Genomic DNA, 27,233 nt, shown 5'->3' with positions numbered 1-27,233 from the left:
TTTTGTCTCAAGATGCACACCAGTAATGTTTTTTCTAAGGCATGTTAATAAAAGATATCTAAATGTCCTAATTGAACTAAGGCCTAATCCTGGCTTAATCTAAGCCCTGTCTGTGAAACCAGGCCTTATTGTCATACAGAGCTACACAAATGCAGTTATTCAGCAACCCCAATCGGTAACGCTTTAGATTACAGCCCGGAAAGTACTGCGTAATTACAATGAAATTACAGTGTAACTTTCGGTAATTACAGTGTACCTATAAAGTACTTATGTGTAAGTATAGGGGAACAATATGTAAAGTCTTGGGAATAAAGGGGTAACAACCAGGAAAATACTGCGTAATTAAAACTAAATTACAGTGTAACTTTCGGTAATTACAGTGTACCTATAAAGTATGTACGTGTAAGTATAGGGGGACATAATGTAAAGTTTTGGAATAAAGGGGTAACAACCAGGAAAATACTGCGTAATTAAAACTAAATTACAGAGTAACTTTCGGTAATTACAGTGTACATAAAGTACGTACGTGTAAGTATATAGGGAAACAATTTAAAGTTTTGGAATAAAGGGGTAACAACCAGGAAAAAAAAAAATTTATTTAGGCAAATTATTAAGTATTTTAGAACTACGGGGTACTATACTATAATACAATCTTACTTTTGGGAGCAATTTAGCGAGTAGGCTACATACACTGCACCTTTTTGTAATAATAGTGTATACAAATACAAGGCTTTTTTCAAATTACGGGGTAGCCTATATATCAGTGCATTTATAAAGTAGGCTAATTTGTTTTTATTGCAAAGGTGCACTGATTAAGTTGTTTCAAGGCAAGTAAAACTATTGCAACTTTTTTTTTTTTTTTAAATGCTGGGGAAATATACTCTTGTTTCATGTAGTTACAGGGTAAGTATGACATTGCGGGCCGTAAATTAAAGTGGTGCTTCTTACCCTCTTGTTTCTTGTAGTTACTGTAAGTATGACATTGTGGGCCGTAAATTAAAGTGGTGCTTCTTACCCTCTTGTTTCATGTAGTTACAGGGTAAGTACAATAAAAACACATGTAAACACACAATCTGATATCACTTGGAAAACTTTATTTGAAAAACAACTTATTTTAAAACGGATTTACAACACTTTCTCTTGCTTGGTTTCCTCCTCCTCTTGTCTTAAGAATCTTAAGAAGGAATCCCATGTCTCTTGCTATTCTGTAGCCTATTATGTGTTAAAAGAAAATACAGTACAGAAATGTCCTCACCATTTACTCATCTTTTACCCTCATGTCATCCGAGATGTATATGAATTTCCTTCTTCAGATTAACACAATTTTTTTTTTTAGAAAAATATATAATCTCTGTGAATGCATAATGCAAGCCCATGTGTTCCAAAGAGTATAGAAGTAACAAGAGGCGAAACTCCGTTGCAGTTTTGACAACAATCGCTAGATGGCGCTGCGGTCGCGCTGCCGCCATTTTGGACTGAATCAACGGCTTTACCGTTAGCACAACTATACAGCATTAACAGCATTATGTCTGGAAATAATTGGAAACAAAGAAAACAGTGTTCTGCCATCAACTACCAGTGTACAACCAATCAACTAGCATTTCATAGATTCCCCAAAGATCCAGAGAGGTAAAGTAGAAAAGGTTTTTTATTAACTTTAAAGTGAGCTAACGTCAACGATAACAGGTGCTGTAACGTTAACGTTAATGTAAGCTATCCTATAACCGCAGTAACAGTTTACTATAACGCTATGTATTTGGTCGAAATTTAGTCAAGACTCGACATGGGCTTTTTAAATCGCATATTTTCAGAGATATATGAACCCCTAACCTGGCAAATGACCGCTTTATTAATTCATTGTTACCACTAAATTAACTGTCCCCACCCCCTTTTTTTCGCATAGACATGAAAATCACTATCCAAATTTAAATGGTTGTAATTCAAGAATGCTTTAAAACAATACCAACCATAGGTATATATTCCAAAGGAGACATTTGCCAGATTATTGTTAAATAATTTAATAAGTTAAATAAATTATTATAACCGATTAATATAAGAAGATTGGTTATTATTATTTATGATTGGAAGTGGTTCATTTATTAGATATTTCGATCATATATTATTATACAGATATACACTACCGTTCAAAAGTTTAGTTGGCAGTAATCCTATTTTAAATGTTTTATTTATATTTATATAATTTCGATTTTAAATAAATTCTGTTCTTTTGAACTTTCCATTGTTCAAATCACAGATTCCACAAAAATATTAAGCATAATATTGATAATCAGAAATGTTTCTTGAGCAACAAATATGTTTGGAAAAGTATGGAATTTGATTTGAATCATTTCCAGACCTGGATAATATGAAAAAAAATGTTTCCACTTTCCAGACTATTTACAAAATTGCAATATCCATATTGACCATTCAAATTTCTAAAAATAAAAAAGCAGAACATAAAAGCAGAGTGTTTTCATGGCAAAAGTTGAATAACACACGCAAGGTCGCTCGCTCCCTCACCCTTTCTGCCGTGTGCGCAACACGGTCTGGAGCTGCGCGCTCTTGCTCGCTCGCTCTCCGGGAGATTTCAGCTAATTTGCGGGCATCAGGAAGCCGCTATCAATATGCGGGAGACTCCCGGAACTTCCGGGAGACTTTAGATGTCTGCTATAGAGATATTAAAAAATAAAAACAACTATTTAGTTCCCTTAACAGCTTTTAAATTGGAACCGGTATCGTTCAATTCTATGACAGCTGTGTTGCGTTCAGTCCAAAATGGCGGAGCTGCAGCTCTGCGCATGGGTGCGTTTGTTGCAATGGAACGTTCTATTGAGTTTCGCCTCTTGGTACTTCTATACTCTTTGTGTGTTCCTAAAAGTTGACATCAAACAGCACATACAGCAATAACTAAAGTAATCCATACGACCCCAATGGATGAATCAATGTCTTCTGAAGTGAGACGATAAGTGTTTGTAAGAAAAATACCAAATATTTAAACATTTTAAAGACTATCGCTTCCGTTCCGACCAACTGTCACTTGCGCGTGCATGAGAGGGTTGAGTTCACGCTTGACACGCTTGACGTAAGCGCGCCGAGAAACCGAATGTCGATTTTTTTTTTTTTTTATTAATGCTCACAACAAAATACAAACAATAACACATAATAATAATGAAAAACAAACAATACAGAAGAACAGAGATGGCAGTTCTCGCGCGAGTTTCACATCTAACTCCCGCGAGAACGTAATGAACGCGTGAAGCTTCACCTAACACGAAGCCAAGCCGACTCTCATGCACTCGCTGGACGCTGGTGACAGTTGGTCGGTAGCGAAAAGATGAGTAAATTACGAGAACATTTCTGGGTGTACTGTATTTTCTTTTAATACATAATACAGAATAGCAAAAGACTCATTCTTAAGATTAGGCTAATCAGAAAAAGAAGAAGAGGAACAAGAGGAGGAGGAGGAAGTAGGAAGCCATGCAAAAATGTATACTTTCTGTCAGGACTTTAGTATTTGAAATGAAAAGTTGATTTTAAAAAAGGAATAAAGTCCTTTTTTGAAATAAGTTGTTTTTCAAATAAAGTTTTCCAAGTGATATCAGATTGTGTGTTTACATGTGTTTTTATTGTACTTACCCTGTAACTAGCTACATGAAACAAGAGGGTAAGAAGCACCACTTTAATTTACGGCCCGCAATGGCATACTTACCCTGTAACTACAAGAAACAAGAGGGTAAGAAGCACCACTTTAATTTACGGCCCGCAATGTCATACTTACCCTGTAACTTCAAGAAACAAGAGTATATTTCCCCAGCATTTTAAAAAAAAAAAAGTTGTAGTTTTACTTGCCTTGAAACAACTTAATCAGTGCACCTTTGCAATAAAAACAAATTAGCCTACTTTATAAATGCACTGATATATAGGCTACCCCGTAATTTGAAAAAAGCCTTTATGTATTTGTATACACTATTATTACAAAAAGGTGTATGTAGCCTACTCGCTAAATTGCTCCCAAAAGTAAGATTGTATTATAGTATAAGTACCCCGTAGTTCTAAAATACTTACAGTATAAATAATTTGCCTAAATAATTTTTTTTTTTTCCTGGTTGTTACCCCTTTATTCCAAAACTTTACATTGTTCCCCTATATAATTACACGTACGTACTTTATAGGTACACTGTAATTACCGAAAGTTACACTGTAATTTAGTTTTAATTACGCAGTATTTTCCTGGTTGTTACCCCTTTATTCCCAAGACTTTACATATTGTTCCCCTATACTTACACATAAGTACTTTATAGGTACACTGTAATTACCGAAAGTTACACTGTAATTTCATTGTAATTACGCAGTACTTTCCGGGCTGTAATCTAAAGCGTTACCCCACAATCAATAGGCTATAGTCGAGATCCATGTTTGGATTTATTGCAGTTCATCATTGAGAAGGTTTGATCGCAGATTTAGTGGCAGCAAATAGCGCAAGCAGCTCATGACAGAACACAGACCAACTGAAGGACAGTTTCATTTAAGCAGAAAATCTCAAATGGAGAATTGAGATCGCTCTGATTGGGGGATTTCAATTGTTGAAATTTGGCAACCGCAACCAAGAATGCTCGTAGCGGCTTGTTAAAAACAGTAATTTTGTTTATTTAAATAAAAAAAATCCCATCTCTTTTTTTTTCCTTGCAAATACATAGAGTGGTTTTAGTTTAAATTTCACGAGTTTACACACCTCTTATCATTGATTGCTGAGTGCTCTCCACTTGTGTTAATTATCTGAACGTGCTCCTCCCGAACTTTGTTAATAAAACATCATTTCACGAGTTCACACTTACATACAATTAGAGGGGATAAAGTTTAATGCATATTTGGCGTGCTGTCCGGGAGGAGGGCTCCGAGCTCGGAGTTTGGCCCGAACTCAGAGTACTCCCCCCCCAAAAGGCTAAAGAGCAGAGGACAGCTGCCGGACTAAAGACCCGCCCCTGCTGGAGGGTGGTGTCGAGTGATGCATCGGGGAGGGGTTTTAACGGTTGCGGGAATATCAGTTCCGAATAGCGAGGTACTGGAGTTGGGAATTGATTCGCCTCTGGAGCCAGCATCCTGAATTTCTGAAACAGAAAATGAGACAGGGAGTCAGCGATTAGATTTTCTGACCCAGGGACGTGTTTAGCGATTATGATGAACTGGTCGAAAGCTGAAATCCAGGTGAGACGCCGTAGGAGTGGCATCGGAGCGGGTGAATGGGAACGGCCTTTGTTAATGCAATGCACTGTTGCGTCATTGTCGCAATGCACTAAAATGCTACTAGTGGCCCATTCTTTCCCCCACAGAAAAGCTGCTACTACGAGAGGGTAAAGCTCGAATAGAGCTGAGGATTGAGATATGTCCTGGAGCTGTGATGGTCATGGAGACTGGAACCAACGACATTGATAAAATCCCCCGAAACCGATTGAGGGGGTGGCATCTGTGAACAGTTGGATATCGGTGGGGGACGGAACGAGATTGTTATAGAAAAAGGACAGGCCATTCCACTGGTTTAGAAATGTTAACCATAGCCTGAGTTCGTCGCGACATGCTTGAGTTATGGAAATGAGGTCCTCTAGCAAGTGGACGGAAGACGCGAGTGAGAGGAGATGCGATATGAAGGGCCGGCCCTGCGGTATGATGCACATGGCGAAGTTTAAATGGCCAAGCAGGGATCGGAGTTCGCGTTTTGAACAATTTAATTTTTTTAAAGAGAGTAGATGAGACAAGAATTATTCGGTCGATTTTCTCTTTGGGCAGAGATGCTTGGAATTTGACTGAATCCAAATTAATTCCAAGGAACTCGATGGATGTTGCAGGCCCCATGTTTTTTTCCTGTGCGATGGGAATTCCGAGCTCAGAAAAAAACGTTTTGGATTGTGAGGATGTGTACGGCTGGGATGGCATTGGCTAAAGTCTTATTACACTGTATTCAGCACAAACTCTGCTACAATTGTATATCAGCAAAATGTATGTAAACGTTTGTAGTTTTGAGATAATGATGTTTATGCGTGGTTTGTGAAAAAAAAAAATATTGTCACTGAAATAAGGTGATAATACCCAAACTGATCATTTCTTCACAATACTTTTGAAAATTGTATCATGTAGCCTAGAATATTTGCTTCAAAACTATGTGAAAATCATCCTGCATACTCATTCAGATAAGACAATATATTGATAAAAAAATTGTAAGACATGTTTTGTGTAAGAAAGCTGTATGCGAGGAGGCGTTAACAAACCATGCATATTGAGTGTTTCACACCTGAGAAAGACAAAGACCCTCCCATAATGGCCATATTAGGAGCTCTCAGGCACTATTATTATGAGGCACAAAGAATGACTGCATTTAAAAAATAATGGCTTTTTGGGATTTATTTACAAGTCAAGTCAAGTCACCTTTATTTATATAGCGCTTTTTACAATACAGATTGTATCAAAGCAGCTTCACAGTGATAACATGAAAATAATACAAAAAACAATTTAATCATCGTCCACCTTTAAGGCAGATCTATAATATTGTTGAATATTAAATGTCCCCAACTAAGCAAGCCAGAAGGTAAGGCAACAGCGGCAAGGAACCAAAACTCCATCAGGTGACAGAATGGAGAAAAAAACCTTGGGAGAACCCAGGCTCAGTCGGGGGCCAGTTCTCCTCTGGCCAATGAGTGAACAGTGTATGATTATGATTCAGGAGCATTACAGGTCAGAAGTTCAGAATGAATTAGAGTATTTGTCCAGTTCCGGTTGGGTGAAGTCGGAGTGGAGAGGAGGAGAGACTGGTTGACACTTCAGGTCAGCGGCGTCGTCGTGTCCTGGCGCTGGTCCTTCATCACATCTGGATACGGCCTGGTTCCGGTGGACAGCGGTAAACCTCGGGATAGACAGAGAGACTAATATTAGCGTAGACACCATCCTTCTTATGATGTACCAAGTACATCAGGATTTACGGGAAGTGTTCCCGGTACCGGCTGTTCTAAACTATGCAGCCTAATTATAGAAGTCTATAATGTGTTATGTGTATGCTAGGCCGAAGAGATGTGTTTTTAGTTTAGAGTTGAACTGACAGAGTGTGTCTGCTTCCCGGACAATGTTAGGAAGACTGTTCCAAAATTTTGGTGCTAAATAGGAAAAGGATCTACCGCCAGCAGTCGATTTTGATATTCTAGGTATTATTAACTGGCCGGAATTTTGAGATTGCAGTAGACGTGAAGGACTATAATGCGTTAAGAGCTCGCTCAAGTACTGCTGAGCTAAACCATTTAGTGCTTTGTAAGTGATCAGCAATATTTTAAAATTTATACTATGTTTAATAGGCAACCAATGCACTGTTGACAGAACGGGGCTAATATGGTCATACTTCCTGGTTCTGGTAAGAACTCGAGCTGCTGCGTTTTGGACCAGCTGTAGTTTGTTTATTAAGCGTGCAGGGCAACCACCCAGTAGAGCATTACAATAATCTAGCCTTGAGGTCATAAACGCATGAACTAATTGTTCCGCATTTGTCAATGAGAGCATATGACGTAATTTAGATATATTTTTAAGATGGAAGAAAGCGGTTTTACAGATACTAGACACATGACTTTCAAATGAAATATTGGTATCAAAGAGCACACCCAGGTTCCTAACCGACGACGAAGACTTAACAGAGCAGCCATCAAGTGTTAGACAGTACTCTAGGTTATTACGTGTGGAAGTTTTTTGTCCAATAATTAGAATCTCTGTTTTTTCTGAATTTAGTAGTAGGAAATTACTAGTCATCCAATTTTTTATATCAGCTATGCATTCCGTTAATTTTGTGAATTGGTAGGTTTCGTTAGGTTTTGAAGAAATATACAGCTGAGTATCGTCGGCATAACAGTGAAAGCTAATTCCATGTTTCCTAATGATATCTCCTAATGGTAGCATGTACAGAGTGAACAGCAGCGGTCCTAGTACTGAGCCTTGTGGTACGCCATACTGAACTTGTGATTGATAAGACATCTCTTCATTTACTGCTACAAACTGATAAGTATGATTTAAACCATGCTAGTGCAATTCCACTAATGCCAACATAATGTTCGAGTCTATTTAAAAGAATGTTGTGGTCAATGGTGTCAAATGCAGCACTAAGATCAAGTAATACTAATAGAGAGATACAACCACGATCGGATGATAAGAGCAAATCATTTGTGACTCTAACGAGAGCTATCTCGGTACTATGGTACGGTCTAAATCCGGACTGAAAATCCTCGCAGATATCATTTCTTTCAAGAAAAGAACACAGTTGTGAGGATACTGCTTTTTCTAATATCTTTGACAAAAATGGCAGATTAGAGATCGGCCTGTAATTGACTAGTTTTGTAGGATCAAGTTGCTGTTTTTTAACAAGCGGTTTAATCATAGCTAGCTTAAAGGTTTTTGGTACGTATCCTAGAGACAAAGATGAATTAATGATATTAAGAAGAGGATCTATGACATCTGGAAGCATCTTTTTCAGCAGCTTAGTCGGTATAGGGTCTAACATACACGTTGTCGATTTAGATGATTTGACGAGTTTGCAAAATTCTTCCTCTCCTATAGCAACGAATGAATAAAATTTTCCCTCAGGGTGACTATAATGCACTTCCTGATGCAATACTGTATTAGACGGTTGAATAGTTATAATTTTGTCCTTGATATTATCGATCTTATAAGTGAAGAAGTTCATAAAGTCGTTACTGCTGTGTTGCTTGGAAACTTCTGGGCTTGAAGCTTTCTTTTTCGTTAGTTTAGCCACTGTTTCAAATAAATACCTTGGATTATGTTTATTTTCTTCTAATAGGGTTGAAAAATAAGCAGATCTAGCAGCTTTTAAAGTCTCTCTGTAAGCAATCGAGCTCTCCTTCCATGAAATCCGAAATACCTCTAGTTTTGTTTTCTTACAGTTGCGCTCCATTTTTCTGGCTGCTCTCTTAAGGGCCTGAGTGTGCTCGTTGTGCCACGGCGTTAGACTATGTTCTTTAATCTTCTTTAAGCGCAGGGGAGCAACTGTGTCTAAAGTGCTGGAAAAGAGAGAGTTAAAAGTTTCTGTTGCAATATCAAGTTCTTCTAAGTTACCTCAGATGAAACTGATTAGGAAGATTATTGATAAAGCAATCTTTAGTGGCAGAAGTGATAGGTCTAACACATTTATAACACGGAGTCATATTTACAACACAACATAATCCAAAGATACACAAAAAAGGACAAAAAAGCACATTATTGAACACACTGATCACACCTTTGTGCCATTCCTGAAACGAAACATAGGTGTCATACATATCTGTCATTTCCATGTTGTTTGATTTTTCATTTTACCATGTAGCCTACATGTAGGCCTACAGAGAATCATGTGAATGTTTAAGTCAGCGCAGGACTCCGTCAGTGGTCTCTCATCTGGTACCTGTAAAAAAACAAAAAAAAAAACAAAAAAAAAAACACGAAACAACTGTGAACATGGTGATATCAAGATAGGGCTGCACGATTGTGGGAATCGATTTTAAGATTTTTAAAATTGGGTAAAAATTGCGATTTAAAAAAATATATAGCCTATGTAATGAACACCTTGTTGTGCCTTGTAGGCATTTACGTGCAGTGCTGCATACAATAATAATAACAAGCCTATTGCAGCTAGGCAGCCTATACATCGTTAAACACTTCAGTAACACTACACTAGAGTAAAAATATAATTGATTATCATATTACTTCAAATGTTTACAATTGTTATGACGTTATGAAATGAGATTGGAGTAAAAACATGCGTTTTGCTTTTCAAACAGACAGCGCGACTGACTCAAAGTGCAAGAGAACATTTACTGAAGCGATGGAGCCGCTGAATGTGAAGTTTATGCAACAATAACACTAAGTAATATAATTCAGAATTATTTCTTACCTTAAAATCTTTGTATCTTTGTAAAATCGCGTTCTTCTTTTTCGGATGTAAATCCAATAAGCTTGCGCGCGTCTTGCAAACTCGGCAAACAGCAGAGGACTGATTTGCCGCGTCTTCCAAACTCGGCAAACAGCAGAGGACTGATTTGTCGCGCGTTTGCCGACCCCAGAGGGTTAATGGGGTTTGCCTTATCGATGTCATGCTCTATCCAATCTGTACGTGGTGGAGTATCTCCAAACAAATCAGGAAAACTCTGCAATAGAGAAGCTAATTCTGCACGTTGAAACGGAGGCAAATGAGCAAGAACGGAGCCTAGTCTCTTCAAGGACTCAGAGTTGTTTAACCGACCGCGCAAAATACCCTCATCAGGCTCAATATCCTCCTCACCCCCACCCACCAGGTTAGAACTACAACGAAGGACTGATTCTACAGAGAGAATGGAATGAACAGAATTTAAATCCACTGAATGTGTCTTAACAGTTTGACTTTTATAAAAAGGTTTCAACAGATTAACGTGACCCAATTTAGTGGATTTTCTCCGACCTGGGGTAACAATTACTTAATTCTCTTTACTTACTTTACGCTGCAAAATATACGGACCATCGAATTTAGCCTCAAAAGGAGAGTAACCCAAAAGACGCAAAACCAAAACTTGATCTCCGGGTTCAAAAACACAACATGTAACGGTTCGATCATATAAACACTTCATAACTTATTGTTGTTTCTCCAGTTTAACTTTAGCCAATTCTCGTGTTTGAACCAATCATTGTTTAAACCCGTGAACATAAGCCTCCACATTTTTTGGAGAATCTGATATCTTAACAGGATTCTGGAGCACTGCCAAAAGTCCACAAACTTTATGTCCAAAAACAAGGTCATTGGCACAATCAATGATAAGATGTTCAAAAGGTTAACCAATCGCAGGAATAGGGTGTAATGGAGCCAGTTTTAATTTCTGATTAGGTTTACTCGTTAACTGGCAAGTGTGACATGAAATGTTGCGCTTTAAACGAGGCTCAAAAAAATACCTTAACTTACAATCATATGTCTTTCGTACTCCAGAATCACTTGAAAGATCATGCGCGACTTCCAACAATGCCTTTCGAAATTTTGTGGGAACCACTTGAATAATAGGGTCCCCAACAAAATTGTCCCCATGAGGAACCCACTTCCGTAAAATAACATCCCATCTAGTATAAAATAACCTCGAGCGATGTTAGACACATGATCGTCTCGAACAGCACTGTCAAACAGCTCAGCCAAGGATAAATCCGAAAGCTGCTCCTCTCCCATCTCATCTGCAGACACAGTAAAAGACACAGCAGATAAATAAGGCACGGGCAGAGAACTATACAGTTGGTTCAACATAATTTTTGGATTATCAACTATTGATAACAACTATTGATGATATGATAACAAATAACCATCCCCAGCAATAAATAACCAGCAGACTTCACTCCTCATCAAAAGCATTAACAAATTCCAACCTGCATGCCCCAATAAGACAACCTCTACATAGATACTTACTCACCAGATGCACCTCCACCCTTCCCATGGGTTTCCACTTTGTTAACACAGCCTGTATGCTCAAAGCAATGTTCATCCTGGTTTTCTTTGATTTTCTCTGCTGTTTAGAATTCACAATCACCTCAAAATTGTATCTAAAGGTCTACCCTACATTTTCAGGTTTAAAAGTGTTAGATAAAGAAACTATTTCATTTTTTATAGAATAGAATAGAATAGAATAGAATAGAATAGAATAGAATAGAATGAGGCATTTATATAGCGCTTTCATATGTACTACTGTACACCCAAAGCGCTTTACAATCATATCAGGGGGTCTCTCCTCAATCATCACCAGTATGCAGCATCCACTTTTATCAAACAAAGTAAAACAGATCAAACTAAAAAATAACATTTCATTTACATTTTCAACCTGCCCACTGCCGTTCAACCTTAACACTCTCTCAGAGACTCTCTCTAATCAAATATCAATCCAAACCACTATTCATTGATGACGATGATCACACAGTATCACAAATTTGTTTTCAAAAACACATCAAATTAGTCCTCATCCAATCCAGCATCTTGCTGACCAATATTCCAGACACTCCTTTTGTATGGGAGCAGTTCCACCACTCAAAAGGTTATTTTAGAACAGCAGATCCACACTCTTGTTTGTTGGTATTCTGAAGTCTTCCAGGGCCCATAGTGCCATAGTTCACAACAGGGTGAAAAAAAAGTGCCGCTTTGAGCGCTGTTGAATCGTAAACACCTCTGATTGGCCATTGCGTTCACGTGCTCATTGAATATGTCTGTGATTGTCTACAATGATCAATGCACGGGCGTGTTTGAGAGCACACAGAAAGTGTCTGAAAGTGTTTTGAAAGCAGGAGCGTTTGAAAGCCCAAGCAGGCATCTATTTGCGGACTAGTCAAATGCTCCCGTGTGTATCTGTGTAAGTGCTTGGTGAAGATGGTGCACCTGTGAACATCTTTTTGAAGTGCTGATAATTTTAGCCAATATTTGATTGGCGCGTGAATACAATGGGGAATCAGAGGTGTTTACGATTCCGCTCAACAGCATTCAAAGCGTCACATTTTTTACATTTCTTTGGTACCGAAGTTGGTTCTTTTGACAACACTAGCCCAGTGTATCTCGTAACCTTGATCAAGTTATTCTGTGCATACAACTACAGAAACAATATCGATGCGAAGAATAATGCCAGTGTTGTTAATGTTATGAGTTGTAGGCTCCTTTGTAACTTAAAAACTGATTACTTGACATTTTAAAATACTATTTGGATGTTAAACAAAAGATTAAGTTATATAAGCTGATTTAAGCTATTTTCTCTTTCATACAGCTCCTGATTTCTTTAGCTTGCACCCCCTGCTGATGTGAAAGATGAGTTTGTGTGGCAGAAAAGCACTGACACTCCTCAGCAGTGTGTTTGCTGTGTGTAGTCTGGGGCTGCTGGGTATTGCCGTCAGCACTGACTACTGGCTCCACCTGGAAGAGGGGGTCATCCTACCTCTCAATCAGAGCACTGAAATTCGTATGTCTCTCCATTCAGGGCTCTGGAGGGTCTGTTTTCTTGCAGGTAAGTGTGTGTGTGTGTGTGTGTGTGTGTGTGTGTGTGTGTGTGTGTGTCCCTCCGTCTTTGTATACACTGGGTTTATGTAATGTTTGCAAGATATTAGAAGACAAGGGACTTTTTATTTGATATTCCAGGACAAGGATTAAAAGATTCCTTATTGATGTGAAATAAATATCTAGAGTACTTAAAAAAAAAAGATACCTTTTTTATATTTTATTTTTGGAGTATGTTCCACTTGATTGTAACCAGAAACTCATAAGTTAGAAGCAAATGTAGTATGTCCAAATTGAATTCATGATACACACATTCATGCGATATGGGACATGTTTTTTAATGGTCACAAAGTAAGTTTTAAACCATATAATCTACTATACAGTATGCCATTTCAAGTTGAATAACAAGACATGAGTGAAAAAACAAACAAGGAATAACAAAGCGAAACACGACTCGTTACATAATATGTAAGCGTGGTTCCCTGAATAGGGAATGCGACGCTGTGTCAGTAGCTGACAATGTGGGAACACCACCTGTAGTATTCTCATGTTTGGCCATGAACCAATCACATGTCAGAAACAATGTATACTTTGTTCCTATTGGCTATAGCACTTAGAAGGTTTGGTTGTGTACTTGCTGCTGAAGAATTAGCACTCATGTTGCATATCTGAAAAGTGTTTAATAGATTCTCATGTTCAAGTAAATTATGCATGCTCGGAATTTGGCCCGAACCCAGAGTCTCTTTTCCGGTATGGAGATGGACTCTGTCCAACACGCCTCTTCAAGAAGAGAGTGTGTCCGTTTGGTGCTATACAGAAGTGAGAAAGGGTCCCACTGAAAGAACTTTCAGAGGCTCCTGGGTCATATGGCAGACTCAGACGTATGGCTTCCTCCATATGAAGACCACTTCAGGACTGGCTTCATGAATCTGCCTTGCGCCCCCCTTTATCCTCTTGAGCCTTGTCTCTGGTGCTACTGCACTGCAGAGGTCGCCCCTGGACCACTGCAGGCAGTGAGTAAAAAATTCAGTTTTTAAAGAAACAGTTCTCCTGCTCGTGTGGTCTCTACTAGAGGGTAGGGACTTGCTTGCTTTCGGTCAACGAGTCGTGCCTGGAATTTGGGCCGGCTAACTCTCACGAGCTGAGCCCCCGGCCTGGATATGTGCCCAAGGTTCCTACCTCTTTCTAAAGGTGGGACCAGGTGGTGAGCCTGCAAGCGCTGCCCTGGAAGAGGCAGACCCAGCCCTGACTTTCTCTGTCCGTCCGCTTCACTGTGGTTATACGTGCACAGAATGCAAGCCTTATGACCTCAGACCAGCTATTGTCTGTTAAGGAAATCAGAAGAAAGGGAAGGCTGTTTCCAAGCGAGGTTGGCCCACTGAAATGGTGGCTGCCTTCATCTTGGTGAAAATCCCAAGATGCACGTGTCCACCTAGGTGGTGAGCTCCTCTGAAGTGAGTGTGAGCTCGCGCCTAGGCGTTGACACAGCGTGCTTCGCTGACAGATACTCTAGAGTTGGGGGCTGAGTATGGGCCACCCATAGTTGAAACGCTTCTTACCGTGGGCTCCTTTGTCATGAAGCCAGTTTCACTGTGAGCTCGGTTCGAAGTGTCGGCTTGCTGCGACATTCCCCTCCTATGGACTGGATACTTGCGCAATTCTTGCTCTAGTAGAGTTCCCTCTTAAAGGAGAACTCCAGTCAATTTTAACATTGAGCTAAATTTTTAGTAAATTTGGAGTGCTGTCAAAAATCGGTGTTGCCTACACCGTGTTATCCTCTTTTTAAAATTTGCACCCTATTGACTTGAATGGGGCAAGTTTTAAACCTGCTTTTATCCTCTTAACATCCTTGATGTGTCATTACAAGTGCCCAGCCATGTTGAGTGATTCCTTCAGAGTGAACACGGTGAATCTGACTGCAATAGATGTGAAAGATATTAATAAAAATGATGTTAATTCAACAAGCGCACATACCTGTATTTACTTCCTGTTTTCGGTCGAAGTCCACAGTAGTCGACTGTCGAGTTCACGCGCGTGATCATAGGTAACTAAGATGATTTTTTTTACAAATATCCATCAGAGCTGATATTCTCAAAACACCAGCACCGTCTTCGGCTGACAGCTGACAGTCTGAGTCTCCACTGTTGCTTAGTTACCTATGATCACGTGTGTGAACTCGACAATCGACTACTGTGGACTTCGACCGAAAACAGGAAGTAAATACAGGTATGTGCGCTTGTTGAATTAACATCATTTTTATTAATATCTTTCACATCTAATGCAGTCAGATTCACCTTTCAGATTAACAGGCAAGACTGCATTTATTGAAATAAAATCAATAAATCATAAATAAATAAAAAACCTACAGTTTGATAATGATTGTTTGCTGTTATGTTATTTTATTATGTTTTTGCTGTTAGATCATAATTGCGGTTCCTTTCTGAAGTTTTATTACCATTTATAGAATAAAAAAATGCATAAGCATGCAACTATGACTATGCAACCATTGAATAAGATAATTAAATGTATCATTACATTATATAATAAATAATATGTATCATTTCAAAGCTTAGAATCTCAGCTTTTTATGCATCTAATCACTTTGATCAACTCCTAATGAGTGCTGAGTAATCCCTCTAAAAGGGAGTGTACCACCCACAGGCGCCATCTAGCTGTGAAGAAAATAATAATAATATTATTCAAAAATATTACCCTGATCAACTTAAAATAGGTGTCATTTGAAAGCTTAGAGTCTGTAATTTACAATGAAGGTAGCCAATTTGATAAACTCCTAAGTAGTGCTGAGTTGCTGATAAATAGAAGAATGATAATTGGTAAATGGACTGCATTTATATAGCGCTTTCACAGACCCAATGGCCACCAAAGTGCTTTACATGTTGCCTCACATTCACCCATTCATACACAGACGGCGGTGTCAGCCATGCAAGACGCCATCCAGCTCATCGGGAGCAGCTGGGGTTAGATATCTTGCTCATGGACACCTCGACACTTGGTCAGGTGGAACCGGGGATTGAACCACCAACCTTCGGCTTGTTGATAACCTACATGAACCCCCAAGTGAAGAAAAAAATCATAATTTATCACAACTTTTTTGTACTACATACTGCAATATGTCAAATACACCACACAGCTCAGATAGTCCTGTGTCATATGTCAAGCATAATTGTTTCAGGCTTTTTACTAAACTTGAGCGAGGTTTTGCCCCTCAAGAGACCCATATGGATGCTGAATTTTAGACACATTTCCGCTCGTAACTTCATGAAACATGCTCCGATTGTGAAAAATGACACATCATTATTTTTAGCAGATGGTTACGATTAAAATGAGTCCAAACTCAATATAATCTATCACTCAGAACTAAAGATATTTCTCATGGAGTTCTAACACAAAAAAATACCACAGACACACCCAGCCAAGGATTGGCCTTTTTTACTCGTATCTTCATGAAACATACATCGATCATGGAAAATGACACATCGTTATTTACAGCAGGAGTTCACGATTAAAAACAGCCCAAATGTATTCCATCAATCAGATCTAAAGATATTTCTGATGGAGTTCTAACACAAAAACCAACCAAGCCAAGTATATACTCATGAAGCACTCGCGTTTGGTTTTTGCTTATAACTTAATGAAGCATGCACAGATTGTAGAAAATTGTACATCATTATTTTCAGCAGACTCACGATTAAAAAGAGCCATCTCTCAGATCTAAAGATATTCCTAATAGAGTTGTAACACTCGAACCCCCACAGGTGCACACAGAGCCTTGTATGTAGATGTCACGTTTTAACTCATAACTCAATGAAGCATGCATAAATCCTCATTATTTACAGCAGATTGTTAAGAATAAAAAGAGCCATAATCCATCACTCAGATCTAAAGATATTCCTCATGGACATAACACATGAAAGTTGCACAGGCGCACCAATTAAGTAGCAGTAGCAGTGATGCTATGTTGTTTTGATGTGACGTTTCAGCTCATAACTCCATGAAACATGCATGGATTGTGAAAAATCAGCTTTATTGACAGCAGATTCTCAAGATTACAAAGAGCCCAAACATAACATAATCAATTGCATTGATCATGAGATATTCCTCACGAAATTATGCATAGGGCCTACTTGGCTAAAAAACAAGTCTCTCATCTTTCCGGGGTGCAATGTGTTTCCAATTTTCCCGGAGCCGTCCATGCTCGTTTTCAAATGTGGAATAACACAAATATATGTATCATCTTAAAGCTTAGAATCTCAGCTTTTTAAAGCATCTAACCACTTCGATCAACTCTGAACGAGAGCTGACTAGTCACGCTAAACCGGAGTGTACCGCCCACGGGCGCCAACAAGCTGCGATAATATTAATTGAAAGCTTAGAGCATTGAAGTATTGAACTTTACAGTGAATGTAGCCAATTTGAAAAACTCCTAAGTATTGCTGAGTTATTTGCTGATATAGGGTATATATCCTACCCTATTTCCTTCCCGAGTTATTGCATGTCAAACCAGAAAGATATGCAAAATCATAATAAAAATTATATATATATATATATATATATATATATATATATATATATATATATATATATATATATATATATATATATATATATATATATATGGTATTTTATCAGAAGTTTCTCGGCAGGAGAATGTCCAAATGTAATGTAATTAATATTTTCAAAATATTTGAAAAGTGTTCTATCAAACGATACCTACCTTTTGACTCTCCTTGTTATAGTTTTGGAGTTATGAGTCTTTACTTTTGTGTGTCACTCAGACAAAACAACTCTAAAAATGCCTTCAGGGCTTCAGGGGTTAAACTGAATAAAATACCAATTAATTGCAAAATGTCTGTATAAAGTGTTTTGAATTATCACTATCCATCCCTTATTTTGTTAGATTTTTAAATTCTCAAATACTAACAAAAATTATTGCATTGTGTTCCCTTTCTAACCAAATGTTATTGTTTGATTGTAATCATAATGCAAAACCTGATACTTATCTAACAAAACTATCTTAAAATATCAAAAAGTAGTCTTTTAGAATGTCTAAATATATATCTATGAACAAAAGTCTTACGGGGTTGGACTGACAGACTTTTCATTTTTGGGTGAAATAATAACCCTTTAACTTTTATTTTGTATCTCTCTATTTACACCTTTATGTGATGCTGTATTTGCTGTTTTGACCTCACTGTAGGTGAACAGAATGGCTCAATAGTTTTTTGTTTTTTCTCTCTCTCTCTTTTATGTATGCATTTATACTGTGATAATGATACTTTTATTAGCATCAGTACTTATGTTTTGGTATGCATGGGTACATGCCTTGAAAAGGTGTAATGACATAATTGTTATATTTTGCTTTTGTAACCAGACGCTATGTTATTCTGTTGTATTTAAGCTGCCTAGGGAAGGTGTGTTTCGGGGGTGAGGGGGGTTGTTAGTAAAAATAGAAGAAAGGAAAATTGAACTTTCATGGTTTTACTGTATGTTGCTTTACTTCTTTCAAAAAAAAAAAACAACAACATTTCGGTGCCCTGAAGCAGCGTAACGGCAGGGAACAACCGAATTGACCGTTCGCAAAGACCCGCCCCCTTTAGTTACTGTTGCTACTGTATATCCGACAAGCCATGCCGCTCTCACGCCCCACCATGCTCTCACGCAGTGGAAAATACAATGCGGAGCAGAGAGGACACTGACAACGTGACAGACAGGACAGACCAGGTTACATTTGATTTGAAACAAAGTCTCAACTTTCAAATTTGGTCAGTTAAAACTGCTCGTGAACCGATCATCTCTTCCTTCTTTATCAATTTATAGCATCAAATAAACATGAATGAACATAAGAAGGAATGTTGTTTTAACCGCGGAAAGACGTCAATACACACCGTTTTTCAAGTTCAAATCCTCCAACGTTAATATACTAACTCTCCTGACTGCTTTGTCGGACAAAAATGGCAGATTCGGCAGATTGTGACTGGTCAGATCTCCTGTCAAGCAAACTCCCTGCGAAGGGTCAATTGACTGCTCTGCGACCCTCCTCAGAGGATCGCTGGAGACCGAGGTGGCGGGGTTGGCAGAGGGCACCGAGGAGAACCGGGGACCATATAATGAGGTGTAAACTGCTTCTCCCTGGAGGGGACTGCCTGTAGGTGTAACGGTCCTCAGATCCGGTTTATCCTTAGAAGATTTCAGCTGAAAGTGCCACCCCGACCTCCAGTCTTATTGTGGAGAAGCCAGAGTGGCAACGCTTTGTTTCTGTTTCGCTCTGTGTGAGGAGCTCTTAGATGGCCTAAACTGCTCCTGCCCAGCAGCCTCAGAGACTTGATGTTGGTGAGAAATACATTTTTGGAATGCCGAAGAGTCCAGAAGCGAGAGCAGGGCATCCAAAAGAAAACTTTTATCTTCCTCTTTTATACCAGATAAGTTCAACCACAGGTGTCTCTCCATGACCCCCAGGGCTGCCATAGAACTGCCCACTGATTTGGCAGCCGCAGTCTCCTTGGTGGGCCGGAGAGACCGATCTGTAGTGCGATGCAATTCTCATATTGCGTCAGCGCTAACTTCCTCGCCTTCATCAATGTCTCTTAGCAGGTCGGCCTGGTAAGCCTGCAATTTAGACATGGTATGCAGGCATGCGACCGAATACACTTTACATACCAGCGCAGATGTAGCTTTAAGAGGATTGGTGGGTAATGTCGGGGATTTTAGTGACGATGCCAATTCAGGGGAGAGATAGCTCAAGTGTCTCTTCAGCCCTATCGCCACATAGCCATGATGTTGCAGCCCCATGATGTGATTTAGATGGTAGAAATCATTTATCCAGTAAAAAATTTTTGTTGAACTACTTATTTCTCAGCTGGCCAGTCAATATTAAGCTTAGCGAAAGCATAAGCCTCAACCTCCATAAGCTCTTCATATGGAGTACGAGGTGGCAAATCTCTAATATCCCCTGTATTGATACTGACATGATAGCTGCAGTACCGGTGCCTCACCCCAGGGAGAAGAACATGCACAGTTTGCTTCCCCCTGAGATAAGGCACGAGCAGGTGAAGGCTGAGAAAGGGCTGGGCATGTCTCAAACCCCTCTGCCAGATCCATTTGCAAACCCCATGATCTAAGCCACCATTCTGCCTCGGCAGAAGCGGGACCCGAACTGTGGAAAAGCATATGGCTTGAAATGCTGTTTGATTGCCATTTATAAGTCACTTTTTGGGTGAAACTCCTGACTTACAGAGATAAATGCTGTACTATTCATTGACAGACAAACACCAAATGGACAAAAAATTCACAAAGTGTGCCTGCTGAAGACACAGAAGCTAGCGTTTCTTTGTTCTGGGTATGCTTTATAGTTTTTCACGATGCAATCACGCAGAGGCGTTCCGACAGCGCCTCGACGCAGGTCGAGTTCCCTTGAAAGGGAAGCTGCATTTTGAGCAAAAAGCTGAGAAAATTGCAGTTTTGTCAAAGACAGCATCCAGATCGAATTCAGAATAATGATCAAAACATATGGAGTAGATAGAGTCCATCAACACCCCAAAAGCTTGCACGGTCCTATAGCTCGCCTGGGCCGACATTTAATTCAGTAACATTATTTTTGATTTATATGCTGTTTAAAATTGATGATCACGATATTTTACGAGTTTATTTTATGCATCTGCTTACATATGATATCACATGTTCCCTTTCGTCCAGGGAACTCAGACGTACGTCGGGTTCCCCTGACGAATTGGGATCACACTAGGGAGCCTATTACCTTCGAGAAACTAACAAAAAGCCAATGAGCATTGGCATGCAACATTTGCATTCCGCGGACCCGCCCGTCAGCGCGGGTATAAAAGCCGGAAGTAAACATTGCATCATCGCCTTTCGCTTCGGAGCCTCAGTTGCTGTGGATTCCTAAGCCTTCTGGAGAACAACAAACTTAAGAAAATACCTGGAGAGCAGAATCGCTGGTGTGACGGCGCGGTGCAGTGATCTCGCCTTCAAAGCAGCAAAGGGTTGCAGTTTCCCCCGCCTGTCTGCTGCGTTGGTCCCTCGGCGCTTCGGCGTTTTCTCTCTCTCTCTCTCTCTCTCTTGTTTTTCTCTCTCTCTCTTTCCTTTCTAAAAGAGCTGGCGGGTGTTTCGCGTCCTTTTCAGGATGTCGACTCACCCGTGCGTTTCTGGATGCGGTAGACTTCTCCCTCCGGATGATGGCCATCAACACTGTCAGATGTCTATCGCGGCATCGGAAGGGGAGCAATCATCTTCGGGTGAGGAGTCAGCGGGTCTACCCCCTTCGGGTGTGGTGGCTGCAGCTGACGCTGATCCCGAGGTGGTTGCTATGCTCGAAAGGGCGGCCGCGAATGTGGGCCTCGAGTGGAACCCTCCGCCCGGGCCCTCGCATTCGCGGCTCGATGATTGGCCTGCTGCGGTACGTGCGGATGCCCCGCGTACCGCTCCAGTGCCCTTCTTCCCCGAAGTGCATGAGGAGTTGAGGAAGTCCTGGTCGGCGCCTCTGGCGTACCGGCGGGGGCCTCCTCGCCCCTCCCTCTTCACCACCCTTGACGGCGGGGCGGCGCACGGGTACGAGGGAATCCCCACAGTGGAGCGGTCTATCGCGATGCAGCTGTGTCCGAAGACCGCTTCCACCTGGCGGGGTGCCCCTTCACTCCCCTCCCGCGCCTGTAGGTTCTCCTCGGGTCTAACCGGGGAGGCCTATAAGGCGTGTGGAGACGCCGCCTCCGCCCTGCATGCCATGGCTCTGCTTCAGGTCCACCAGGCCAAAGCACTCCATGACCTGCAGGGGGGTGGTCCCGACCCAGCCTTGCTGCAGGAGCTGCGTGCGGCGACCAACTTCGCTCTACGGGCGACGAAGGTTACCGCACGTTCGCTGGGTCGAGCGATGTCCACGCTTGTGGTCCAGGAGCGCCACCTGTGGCTTACCCTGGCGGATATGCGGGAAGCCGAGAGGAACAAACTTCTCGACTTCCCCGTATCCACAGGGGGCCTCTTCGGCGAGGCGGTGGATAACTTGGCCCAAGAGTTTTCTGCCGCCCAGAAGCAGTCGGAAGCTATGCGGCATGTCCTGCACAGGAGGAAAGCCGCTGCTGGCCCAACTCCTGTTGCTGCACAGCCTCCGGCCGCTCGTCGCCGAGGTCGTCCTCCTGCGGCCGCTCCCCCTCCAGGCCAGCAGCCTCAGCCTGGGGGACGGAGGTCGGGCCGTAAGAGGGCGACCCAGCCCGCTCCGACGCCACCTGCACCTCCCAGGAAGAAGAGAGGTGGACGTCGTTCCTGAAGCGGGCGACCTGGGACTGGATGCTGCTGCTCTTCGGGAGGCGGTCCCTATTCGCCTCCTTCCCCCGGGGGAGGGCCGGGTGGAGAATCCTTTGTTTGTTTGTGTTCCGCCACTGACACAGTCAGTGGTACCCACTTCCTCAATAAAAGAGCAGTTTCCGTATCCTTTTCCAGGTCATCCACGGCCGAGACTGTCGGGCACGCAGTCTCCCCCGTGCGAGAGGGTCGCAGCGGCGGCGCGTGTCGTCTCAGTGCGACACGGCCCCCGCTCCCCTCTCCCCAGCAGAGGGTACACGAAGAACCCTCTCTGCCGTCTGCCCCCCGGTGTGGACAGGTAGGTGTCAGTATCTGCGCCCAGACCCCGCTCGCGGTCGCCACGTCGTCGCTGGAGCCGGGTCCCTGTCCCCCGCCCTGCTGCCCCTCCGCGGGTACGCCGGTGGTTCGGGTGGGTCTACTCGCTCGGTTCCTGGAGGCCTGGCTAGCGCTTCCAGCTCCGTCCCGGTGGATCCTCCGCACCATTCGGCTCGGCTACGCAATTCAGTTTGCCCGCCGGCCTCCCAGGTACAGGGGCATTCTCTTCACCCGTGTGCGGTCAGAGGATGCCCCTGTCCTGCGGAAAGAGATCGATGTCCTGCTGGCGAAGGACGCGATCGAGCCGGTCCCTCCTGCCGAGATGAGGTCCGGGTTTTACAGCCCCTACTTCATTGTACCCAAGAAAAGCGGTGGGTTACGACCGATCCTGGACCTGCGTTCCTTGAATCGGGCCCTGCACAAACTCCCCTTCAAGATGCTCACGCAGAAGCGCATTTTCGAATGCATCCGTCCCCGGGATTGGTTTGCAGCAATCGACCTGAAGGACGCTTACTTTCACGTCTCGATACTTCCTCGACACAGACCGTTCCTGCGGTTTGCGTTCGAGGGTCGAGCGTATCAGTACAGAGTCCTGCCCTTCGGGCTGGCCCTGTCCCCCCGTGTCTTCACGAAAGTCGCGGAGGCGGCCATTGCTCCCATGAGAGAGCAAGGCGTTCGCATCCTCAATTACCTCGACGACTGGCTCATTATAGCTCACTCTCGGGATGTTCTGTGCGAACACAGGGACATGGTGCTCCGGCATCTCAGTCAGTTGGGTCTTCAGGTCAACTGGGACAAGAGCAAACTCTGCCCCACGCAGAGGATCTCTTATCTCGGTATGGAGTTGGACTCGGTCGCCCAGACTGCGCGCCTCACAGAGGAGCGCGTCCAGTCAGTGCTCACCTGCCTCAGGTCTTTTCGAGGCAGGACAGCGGTTCCACTGAAACAATTTCAGAGGCTCCTGGGGCATATGGCGGCCGCAGCGGCGATTACACCGCTCGGCCTGTTACATATGAGACCGCTACAGCGCTGGCTTCACGATCGAGTCCCGAGGTGGGCGTGGCAGAGTGGCACGTTCCGGGTCCAAGTGACCCCGCACTGCCGCCAAACCTTCTCCCCGTGGTCGGACCCTGCGTTCCTTCGGGCTGGAGTGCCCCTGGTCCAGGTTTCCAGGCATGCTGTGGTTTTCACAGATGCCTCTGCCACGGGGTGGGGAGCCACGTACAAAGGGCATGCAGTCTCGGGTCTGTGGACGGGGCCCCAGCTGCATTGGCACATCAACTGCCTGGAGTTGCAAGCAGTACGTCTAGCTTTGTGTCGCCTCGAAGGGGTTCTCAGACACAAGCACGTACTGGTCCGTACGGACAGCACTGCGACCGTTGCGTACATCAACCGTCAAGGTGGTCTACGCTCCCGTCGTATGTCGCGACTCGCCTCCCACCTCCTCCTATGGAGTCAGAAGCATCTGAGGACGCTTCATGCCGCTTACGTGCCGGGGGCTCTCAACCGTGTGGCCGACGAGCTTTCACGGTTCACCCCCCTGCCCGGAGAATGGCGACTCCATCCCCAGGTGGTCCAGCTGATTTGGAGTGTCTTCGGAGCGGCACAGGTCGACCTGTTCGCCTCTCCGGACACGACCCATTGCCAGTGGTTTTACTCCCTGTCCGAGGGGACCCTCGGCACGGACGCCCTGGCTCACAGCTGGCCCCGGGGCCTACACAAATATGCGTTCCCCCCAGTGAGCCTTCTTGCGCAGACTCTGTGCAAGGTCAGGGAGGAGGAGCAGCAGGTCTTGCTAGTGGCGCCGTACTGGCCCACCAGGACTTGGTTCCCAGAACTCATGCTCCTCTCGACAGCCCCTCCTTGGCCGATTCCTCTGAGGAAGGATCTACTTTCTCAGAGACGGGGCACTCTACGGCACCCGCGTCCAGACCTCTGGAAACTCCATGTCTGGTCCCTGGACGGGACGCGGAGGTTCTGAGTGGGCTGCCACAGGCAGTGGTAGACACTATCGCTTCCGCTAGAGCCCCCTCTACGAGGCGCCTCTATGCGTTGAAGTGGAACCTGTTCGTCGCTTGGTGCTCCTCCCGTCAGGAGGACCCCCGAACTTGCCCGATCGGCGTTGTGCTTTCTTTCCTGCAAGATGGGTTGGAGCGTAGGCTGTCCCCTTCAACCCTCAAAGTGTATGTCGCTGCCATTGCGGCGCATCACGATGCAGTTGACGATAAGTCGGTGGGAAAGCACGACCTGGTCATCAGATTCCTGAAGGGTGCTAGGAGGTTAAACCCTCCTCGCCCTGTACACTCTGTACCCCCTTGGGACTTGACTCTGGTACTGAGAGCTCTCCAGAGTCCTCCCTTTGAGCCTTTGCTGACAGTAGAGCTTGATATCCTGTCTATCAAGACAGCGCTCCTGTTAGCATTGGCTTCTTTTAAGAGGGTCGGGGATCTGCAAGCATTTTCGGTCGACGAATCGTGCCTAGAGTTCGGGCCGGGCCTGTCCCACGTAACACTGAGACCCCGCCCCGGATATGTGCCCAAGGTTCCTACCACTCCGTTTAGAGATCAGGTAGTGAACCTGCAAGCGCTGCCCCAGGAGGAGGCAGACCCAGCCCTAGCTTTTCTCTGTCCCGTCCGCTCCTTGCGGTGTTACGTTGACAGAACGCAAAGCTTCAGGACCTCAGACCAGCTCCTTGTCTGTTACGGAGGCCGGCAGAAGGGGAAGGCCGTCTCCAAGCAGAGGTTAGCCCACTGGATAGTGGATGCCATCACCCGAGCCTATGAGGCTCAGGCTGAGCCTTGTCCCCCCAGGTTGCGCGCTCACTCAACTAGAGGTGTTGCCGCTTCCTGGGCGTTGGCTCAAGGCGCCTCGCTGACAGACATTTGTAGAGCTGGGGGCTGGGCGACACCTAACACGTTTGCTAGGTTCTATAACCTCCGTGTGGAACCGGTTTCCTCCCGGGTTCTGGCTTCGTCCAGTGGGTCGAGGGAATAGGTTGTGTCGGCTTGCTGCGCCACTCTGTAATCAGATAAGTGCGTCTCTTCCGCTCCGCTGGCCCCTAAGTGGTAACCTTGTTGAGCTCCTCCATCACCCCCCCGGCGCCCGGCGTAGCGGACCGCCCGGCGCCAGGTTTGCTCCTCTAGCAGAGTCGTAGCAGACTGGGTGTTCAGTGGTCTTGAGGACCGTTTTTTGCCACGTGCAGTCCAGCCGTGTCTTCCCCCGACGGACTCGCGCCGTCGTCCTTGTTGTATGCGCTCCCAATTCCAGTGGTTGGGACCATCTCAGAGTATTCCAGGCCAGTTCAGGCATCCTGGTTTCCGTAGTGTGCCTCCCCCTCCGGGGGTTGAGGCACGCTTCCCAGTGTTATCCAATGTCCTCTGTGTGGGTCTTGCGGAACAGCAGTGGATTCCTAGCAGCCCCCGAAATTTATTGAAACTGCTGTAGGGCGGCTTAGCTGGGCACTGGAAGGGGCCAGCACCATGGCGTTTTATTAGGGATCCCAATTCGTCAGGGGAACCCGACGTACGTCGGAGTTCCCTGGACGAAAGGGAACGTCTCGGTTACGTATGTAACCCTCGTTCCCTGAGTACAGGGAACGGAGACGTACGTCCCTTTGCCATGTGGCTGCACCTTCGCAGGGGTCCGTTACTTCGGCTCCTCAGCGAAAAGCGATGATGCAATGTTTACTTCCGGCTTTTATACCCGCGCTGACGGGCGGGTCCGCGGAATGCAAATGTTGCATGCCAATGCTCATTGGCTTTTTGTTAGTTTCTCGAAGGTAATAGGCTCCCTAGCGTGATCCCAATTCGTCAGGGGAACCCGACGTACGTCTCCGTTCCCTGTACTCAGGGAACGAGGGTTACATACGTAACCGAGACGTTTCTGCTTATTGTTTTCCTGTGTTTTAATCAAGAGATTCATTACTCTTTCAGAAGATTTCTCCTTTACAGTATAACAGTGAAACCAAGGAAAGCCGGAAATGTATGTCAATGCCGGGGAAAGAGTTAAATTAATGTTGTTTTGAACTTATTAATTAAATAGTTCTGAAAAAAGTAACAAGGTTTCCACAAAAGTATTAAGCAGCACAACTCTTTTTAACATTGACAATAATAACAAATGTTTCTTGAGCACCAAATCAGCATATTAGAAGGATCTATGAAGGTTTATATGATACTGAAGAATGGAATAATGGCGGCTTCGAATTCAGCTTTGCCATCACAGGGACAAATTACATTTTAAATTATTAAAAATACAAAACAGTCATTTAAATTGTAATAATATTGCACAATATTAATGTTTTACTGCATCAAATAAATGCAGACTTGATGAACATAAGAGACTTCTTTTAAAAACATTTTTAAAAATCTTACCGACCCCAAACTTTTGAACAGGAGTGTATTTAACAAACTTAATATTGTAATGATCCGGCCGTCAGCACTAGCAGCTGGGTGCATTATGGGTAATTGTGTGTTGGGAGTTGATTTATGTGTTATTACAGCAAGATCGTTGAGTTTTTGTGATAGTAAAGTTATGTGTGTTATGTTCAAGTTAGGTCAGGTGTTCTTGGTTCATTACTGCCTTATGT

At 43.4% G+C, this 27,233-nt stretch overlaps 1 protein-coding gene across 1 annotated transcript in view; it reads left to right on the top strand.

The window, feature by feature from the left end:
- Positions 1 to 27,233, top strand: part of cacng5a (calcium channel, voltage-dependent, gamma subunit 5a) — a 70,791-nt gene that overhangs the window by 4,200 nt on the left and 39,358 nt on the right. Inside the window, exon 2 of the mRNA XM_079628938.1 lies at positions 12,777 to 13,013. Within this exon, the coding sequence (XP_079485064.1) occupies positions 12,818 to 13,013 (196 nt within the window). The 5' untranslated portion in view covers positions 12,777 to 12,817. The remainder of the gene's footprint in view (positions 1 to 12,776; positions 13,014 to 27,233) is intronic.

The sequence above is a fragment of the Phoxinus phoxinus genome, assembly GCF_949152265.1.
Source record: "Phoxinus phoxinus genome assembly, chromosome: 11".
In the NCBI taxonomy this organism is placed as follows: domain Eukaryota; kingdom Metazoa; phylum Chordata; class Actinopteri; order Cypriniformes; family Leuciscidae; genus Phoxinus; species Phoxinus phoxinus.
The sequence above is the reverse complement of the archived record's forward strand: the minus strand, read 5'-3'. Positions and strand labels throughout refer to the sequence as shown.